The sequence below is a fragment of the Vollenhovia emeryi genome, unplaced genomic scaffold, assembly GCF_000949405.1.
Source record: "Vollenhovia emeryi isolate VEMERY1.0 unplaced genomic scaffold, V.emery_V1.0 DF939183.1, whole genome shotgun sequence".
Classification (NCBI taxonomy): Eukaryota; Metazoa; Arthropoda; class Insecta; order Hymenoptera; family Formicidae; genus Vollenhovia; species Vollenhovia emeryi.
Window position 1 is genome coordinate 373,638 of NW_011967183.1, and position 7,352 is coordinate 380,989.

General features: G+C 44.2%; 2 protein-coding genes and 1 long non-coding RNA gene across 3 annotated transcripts in view; all 3 read right to left on the minus strand.

The window, feature by feature from the left end:
* Nucleotides 1–2,705, minus strand: part of LOC105562785 (alpha-N-acetylgalactosaminidase) — an 8,266-nt gene extending 5,561 nt beyond the window's left edge. Inside the window, exon 1 of the mRNA XM_012013853.1 lies at nucleotides 2,126–2,705. The gene's annotated coding sequence lies outside the window, so the exon portion shown is untranslated. The remainder of the gene's footprint in view (nucleotides 1–2,125) is intronic.
* A 93-nt stretch (nucleotides 2,706–2,798) lies between these two features.
* Nucleotides 2,799–4,571, minus strand: LOC105562786 (muscle-specific protein 20-like). Its single transcript, XM_012013858.1, has 4 exons — nucleotides 4,469–4,571; nucleotides 3,964–4,175; nucleotides 3,767–3,887; nucleotides 2,799–3,470 (listed from the first exon to the last, which is right to left on the minus strand). The coding sequence occupies exons 1-4, from the start codon at nucleotides 4,496–4,498 to the stop codon at nucleotides 3,279–3,281; spliced, it is 555 nt and encodes a 184-aa protein (XP_011869248.1). The 5' UTR covers nucleotides 4,499–4,571; the 3' UTR covers nucleotides 2,799–3,278.
* Nucleotides 4,572–6,522: 1,951 nt separating this feature from the next.
* On the minus strand, nucleotides 6,523–7,352 carry LOC105562787. The gene is made up of 3 exons (XR_001008998.1): nucleotides 7,289–7,352; nucleotides 7,073–7,162; nucleotides 6,523–6,788 (listed from the first exon to the last, which is right to left on the minus strand). It is a non-coding gene; the product is annotated as an uncharacterized LOC105562787 (long non-coding RNA).

Here is a 7,352-nt window from a genome sequence, read left to right on the forward strand (position 1 = left end):
GGGGAAGTCACACGCGCCGTAATGAACTTTTGGCGAATTCTTCAAGAATTCTTCAGACATTCAGTTTTCTAATTCTGCGGGCATTCTTTCAAGTAAATTCTCTACGAACTTACGTTCACCTTTGTGCTATCTGGGTCTAGATCCAACCCAGACAGCGCAGTGAATTCGCAAAGCGTTGTTCAAGTGTTTTGCCTTTCTGATTTGTGATTCTTGAGGAATTCGTGGAAGAATACAAAAGGAATGATCGGGGAAGTCACACGCGCCGTAATGAACTTTTGACGAATATTTCAAGACGAATCGATTCTTCAAGAATCCTTCGGATATTCAGTTTTTTCTAATTCCGCAAGTATTCTTTAAATAAATTCTCGACGAACTTACGTCCACCTTCGTGCTATCTGGGAAATCTCGCGAAATGTTTCAAGAGAATTTTGTCAAGAGCCTAATGATATGCGCATCTTTATTTGTTTGCTCTCGATGCTCCGCGGCATTTGATACCAGTATCTTGTTTCGTAACAACGGGATATAATAATCCACGCGAGTATCTATTTTATTTATCTCCGCCCTCGTATCTGGAGCGATCGTAATCGAATCAAGAGTTACGTCGCAGATATGACATGATAAGTAACAAATGCAACGTGTATTTTACACCCGAGCAAACAGCGAACGTCTTAATCGCCGTAAATTGAACCGTCTGAAGCTAAACGTCGGATATAAACGACCGCGGTAAATCCTCCTCGCGAGAACACGCGGCGCACACGTCCCGTCTCCCCTCGCGTTTCTTCACGAAGAGAGACACGAAAGAGCGCAGCTTCTCGCCTTCTAATTTCCCCCTCCTCCCTTCGCCCCGCGGAATGGAGAGTTTGATTTCTTTGCACGCTCGCGTCTCTCTCTCCGCCAGGCTAATTCTGCTCTCTATCTCAAGGAGGGGGAAAAAATCATGAGAGAGAGAAAAAAAACTCTATCGAGACCACAATGACACCGGAATTAGCGTCGCGTCCTAATCGGTGGACGGGCATTAGAGATGCGTCGGAAAGAACGGCGGGTCGAGGCCGATAAAGTACTCCAATCGGCTCCTCGCATTCTAAATCATCGTAACCCTGGCACGATCCACATCCACGCTCCATTCGTCTCGCGGAATTGTCGGCCGGCCGCAGCAGCGCCCGCGTTCGCAATTTGCATCTCCCTTCCCGCCCCTCGATACCGTTTACAGCGTTTCCGAAGGAGAGATCGAGACGACAAAATTTCAGACGTCGAAAGACTCGGGGAGGCCCCTCCCCCCCCTCTCGAAAATCATCTACAGGATCGCGAAAGGACGTTCGAACGCCACTTGGAAGAGCCGGCGCGCGCGCGCGTCTTCTAATCGCGGACAATAGAAATCTGTATCCGCGGCGAATTAAACGGCGCACGCGAGCGTGCGCGGATAAAGCCCGTGTCATGCTACGTATTGCGGATCGAAATTCAGCCAATCACAGCGAGGCAACTTGGGATCCGGATTGCAGATCGCAGAATAGACGGCTGTCTACGATCCGTAATCCGCGATCCGAGCCGATAAAATGTTGAGCTTCAATCACGCGATCCATTTTTATGGGCGGGCGAATATTAACCGGTTGTCTGCTGTAGCCAAGCTAACTTAGCTCCTGCAATGGGTTCAGAGCGCGATCTTTTCTCTACACGCGATTCGTTCTCAACCATTATTAAAAATAAAAAGCACAAACATACCCAAGGAAAGGTAAAAAGTCAAGATGACGTTAAAATGTCATATTGACCCAAAATACGACATAAATTTGGTCAATACGACATCAAATTGACATCACCTTGACTTTTCATTTTCCTTGGGTAGTTTCCTCTTTTCCATGTATTGATTATAATTTTGTAACTTAAACACACTGACGAGTAAGCGCGAATAGGCCACGCGTACAGACGAATAAGTGCACGCGTCGCAAACGGATTCGTACGAAGATTCTGTGAACGAAGAATCCGAATCTAGCGATCCGTAATCCCAATCCGCGTCCGCAATACGTAGTGTGACACGGACTTAACGCGGGGCCTCTCGCGACCGTCCTCGCGCGCAATCAACGCTCTCGCGTAATACGAGGAACAAAGGAGAAAAAAAAAGATAACGTACCTTTTGTCTGCCACGTGTCGCGCGAGAGTGTAATTTTATTGCAGCGCGCTCCGATATATATATATGAGTTACGCGTGGATGTGCCTATTCTATAAATATATACAATCCTCGAGAGCTCCGATTGTACGTAACAATCGCTTCTCCCCGGTGCGCTTATCGTCCACCGCCCATTCTCGATAGGCCCGTATCTTCGATAAAGTTTACGATCGGATTACCCGGTGCTTCACTAGTGGCGCGCGAGCGCGACTTCTGCGGTAAACAGGACGCCGGTAAACAACGAATTATCGCCGCTTCGATCCGAAGATACATGCCAATGGGAGAGCGGTATGTTGCGCGTCCCGGCCCGAAGGTTTTCGGGCGAGCGCAGCATATTGCGGCGTCTTTCGGCGGATATCAATAGAACAGATCCCACGCGCCGCGTCGAAGCTACGCGGCTTCAACTTGGCACAGTTTCAGGCGCGCTTGCACGCAATTTGCATCGCGTCGCGTTTTATTTTCGACGTCTCCAGCGCGAGGCGCGACGTCACTTTCGCATCCTTAAATGGCGATCGCTGTAAAAAAAAAGAGGGGGGAAGAAGTCACTGGATATGGGATTGTTGTCCGATAGGGAAGTGAATGGGCGAAAAATTTGACTCCCCCCCTCCCTCCGGAACGGAAAAGAAACGTCGCGTTATTTCGGATGGATAGAACTAACTTTATTTGGAATTATTTAGATATAGCGATTACTTTGTTGTTCTGAAGCGCGCAACCGACTACTTAAATAACACCTTTATTGCTTTGAAACGCCTGTCATTGACACTTGACATTTTTCGAGACTGGAATCTCGAAGCGCGGGAAGATAAGAAAGTTGATTAAATAACGACAGTATCGCTCTTAAACATAAAAATTAAATTTATCAAGTACGCTCATTGGCGCAATTGACAGAGATGTATCTTCCGATTAGCTATATAAAAAGATTAGAGCCCACTACGATACATTGGCTATCGGTAACGAGTAAAATAAATAGCAGCCGTTTATCGTTTAATTACAAAAGTAAAATTAAAAAAATATATATATACGTAATTGTGTATACATACAAAAGAGTACGAGATGCTTTAGTTCTAATGACTGGAAGAGAGGAGATTTGCAAGCAGCTGTGCCGAGAAATTTTCGTTTACTTTCCAAGGAGAATTTTGCGGCCGGCGCCCATGTTTTGGCCCGCCTGGGTCGCACCCTTGTTGGAGCCTGCCTGGAGACCGATCATCGTCTGGCCAGCTTTCAATTGTTCCTCCGTAAAGTCGCGCTTGCACTCGTCTGACGGCTTAGGGCCTAGATAAGGTCCTTTCCACTCAGGGTGCTTGTATGTCTAAACGAACAGAGGTGTCGGAATAGCTTGTGTTGCAAAGAGAATCGCGGTGAAATTTTTATGAAAAAACTTGGTAGAAAATTGCTTGACGACCCATGGCTGGCAAATACTAATTAAAGACATTCATTGCGAAAAATATTACCTCAGCCAGGGTTTGAACCTGGACCTCCCTACACTCTAGGCGGGCGTCTCAACAATTCGAGGCACGTGGTAACATTTATCGCGACAAACAGTATTACTGATGACATCTTCGCGTTTATAAAAAAATTAGTGATGACTGTAATAAGAAAACATACCGTTCGGCCGAGTGCGAACAATGTCGTTACTACTTGGGCTATATCTTTCTTCTCCCACAAGTCTACGGTCTGGAAGACGTCGACGTCGTCCACCCCGTAGTCCTTTAGCGCCTTTTGGAACCTGCAATGTGTCCAGCGTGGTTAGAGAATTTACAGTAATTTACAAATGTACGAATGTCCCGCCGGCCACCACTCACACGTTGATGTTCTCCATCATCTTGAACTGGCCGCCAGAAGTGTTGATCTTTTGTATGCATCCAGGAGAGAGTTTGTTCATCACGTGGCACAGGACCTGGCCGTCCTTCAGCACATCTTCGAAGGTTTCGCCAGGAGGAAACTTCTTGCCAAGGATCGATTCGATCCATTCCTGCGCCTCCTTCTCTTGCTCGGGGCTGCGTTTCGACGCAAGCTGTGCAAAATTACGCGCAAATCTTATTGTTAGAGGACTACCGTGCTGTCGTTTCGAGCAAAAAGGAGTCTCGAAAGGGCTAATCCCGCGATATTTCAAGTATCCCGGAAAATCTCAAAGAGTGCACTTCTTTCGAAAAACATGTCTTCTTATTACGCATTATCAAACGACTAATTTCTTTGTTCGAAAATTAAGAGAGCGAACAACTCGGAAAATAGATCACTGCATGACGTGACCGTAAACGGATCCAACGGATTACACCACACGATTGAAATATATGTATTTATATATACCTTAGCGCGCACTTGACGTTCTAGAGCCATCCTGATATTTTTGAAAAGACTGAAGTGCCGCGGCTTCTAGACGCGGCTTTTTATACGTTCCGGAGGAGTACGGAACCACCGTGGGCCAAGTCGGGGGAGAAATCCGTCCAACAACGTAAGAGGGTTGTATACGGGGTGTCCCGTGAGAAATGCTCCGACGGAAAGGAATTTCTGTCCAGGCGGAAGTCGAGTCGAGGATCCCTCGTCAATATTCGCGCGGTTTGCGATTGTATCTTGGTGCCTTCTTGTCCACTTCCTCGTTGGCACGATGATAAATAAACGACATGCTAAGATCGGAGATACCGTTTTCCCCGCATCTTCCACACGGTCGACGCGACACCCCGTATAAGCGGGCGTGCATGATTCCACACGTTTCGGGATTCTAATATTAGCGGCTTATTCAGTTAAACGAGAAATAGGTTTTCCGAAATCGCAGAGAGACGCAGCTGTTGTGAAAATTGGGCAGCTTAGTAATGATTATAGCATCCGGTAAATAAGCCGAAACAAGATTCGCGTATGCGTGTCCACTATTGCGTTGGCTACATTATTAAAGTGACTATAAAAGATCTCAGATGCCGTAATATCTATTTAAAAAGTACAACATTTTCAATGTCTTCACAATCAATCGTCTGATCGAACAGTTCATAGTCTGAGATTTCTTTTATTTCCTATAGGAAATGAAATTGAAGTATACTTCAATTTGATGTAACGTATCGCTGAAGGTGTAACATTTTTATGTTATCTCTCTACGCAAAAATATCGCAAAATGCCCCAGGAACGTTTTTAATGTCGTTTCTTTACATTTTGGAGACCCCAACTTCGTTTTAACACGTTTTTAAAACGCAAAAATGACAAAAAAATAACTTCAAAATGTCACACCTCTACGTATCGCATATACTCTAATATCCCAATTTGAACTGAGAAATTAATGGGAAAAATGTATACGAGGAACAAATAAAAAGAGAAATAGATTCTTCGTATTGTAGACTAGGAATCACTGATGTCTTCTCATACGAATTAGGCACATGTAGAGCACATATACATTTTCCATGTATGTGTGTGGAAAATGTTTAAGTGTGTTGGTATGTGCAGAAATTCATGTGGGAAGGCATCAGCGATTCCTAGTGTACATGTCACTATAGACATGAATCTGAATCTGTTTTAAATGGATCCTTATTGAGAGACTGAAATGTCAGATTGTCCGATCTGTTCGAACAAAACGACTCGCGTTGTTCTCAGTCCGATTACTTGCATATTCCAACGCGTAGCTCATCAGTAGGGCGTAGGCAACGTGTCGAGGTCCTGACACAGAAGAAGTGGAGGAAAAAAAAACGGTCGCCCTCGTGGAAAGTGGGACGTGCTACTTTTAAATAGTTCTCTGTCATATGGCTCGGGTTATTATTGCGCGATCCAGATTTCGCGGCAGATACTCGCCTCTCGTGCGAACGTGAGATACTCGGAGGAAATACGGAAAATTATAGACATCCCAAGGACGAGGCTCTAAAAGTTCACTGGTGTACAATGGACTGACGCGAGAGCTTGAGAGAGTTTAAAAAATATCAAGGTCCGCGCGTTTCCAAGACGATCTTATTATCAAATCAACTGGGGGAAAAAAATTTAAATCGGCTGCACGTACAGCTTGAAAGTGATACGTTTATAGAAGTTCCGTACTGCGTCGTAACATCCGGAACGGAAAGTAACGCATGCCGCATATCTTCCAGTTCCAGAACGACGGTGAGATTCATGCGACTCCATTATATTGCGTAATTTGGGCCTCGCGTGTCGATTCAAAGGGGATCATTTATTGGCCAGATGGCGGACCGATGAATCACGCTTAAATTTAAGTTTTCTGCGCGCTTCCACGCTAGAGCTACAATCTCGTCTGCTCCGTGTCGAAGGTGCGTGGGCGTTTTTTCTGAGAGCGCGACGATGAGAAGCTTCGTATTCACGACGTTACTTTAAACGCGACTACCTACTTGTCCCATATTAATCATAGGTCTACACCGAATACACACAACTTCTGATTCTGTGAACTCGTATTTATAATTTCTTAATGAAAATCTTATATGTATTTTGTAAATACATTTTCAGTTAATTTCGAAGGAGACAAGAAAATACAATATAATAAGAGATAAACAAAAAGAATAAGATACTCTTACAGATGTGTCCCATCCGAAAACGATGATCTTCTCGTAAATCTTCTTCAAGTTCTTCGTCGTTTGCTGTAAGTTTGCAGTTGAATGGGACGCTTGAAAAACTTCCTGCCCACTGACGTAATTTCCGCCTCTTGCTGTGCAAAGCAGAAAACGTTTTTCAAAATCAATGAAACGCTTCTACTTGTTATCTTAGATTAATATCTCTAGTTTCAAGTGAGTGGACGGATGAATAAAATTATATATTAAAAACACGTTCATTCGTACTCTCACTTTCACTCATTTTAATAGTTCTTAACTCTCCTGTGTGCAAAAAACGCCACACTATTTATTCTTCGTCATTCGCGTTTTACTTTCAGAACTTCCTTTTGATTTCTGTGTCATATTGTACTTATATTTAATAGTATATAAAAATCTATACCTCGTTCTGAGACTTCTGCGAAGGCGTACGTTTGAGTGTTTGCGACAATGGCAATTCATCAATATCGTTTAAAATCGGGGATGGGGAAACCTAAGAGGCATAATTCGAGGAATGAAGATAATTCGTAATTAAATGCAGATGTAGAGATTTTGTATCGCTAATTTTATGTTCCACGGAACGGCCGGTAATCGATAATTACTACAATCGTTGGCTTACATAATGTTGAGTCTTGGCGAATTCACTCGTAAGTTTTCGATCGTCGAATGATTTTATCTTCAAC

Excerpts from the sequence above, each read along its gene's own strand:
- LOC105562786 (XM_012013858.1), bottom strand. The coding sequence starts at position 4,498 with ATGGCTCTAGAACGTCAAGTGCGCGCTAAG. Across the intron at positions 4,176-4,468 it reads AACGTCAAGTGCGCGCTAAG|CTTGCGTCGAAACGCAGCCC; the intron begins GTATATATAAAT and ends AATTTTGCACAG. Across the intron at positions 3,888-3,963 it reads ATGATGGAGAACATCAACGT|GTTCCAAAAGGCGCTAAAGG; the intron begins GTGAGTGGTGGC and ends GACACATTGCAG.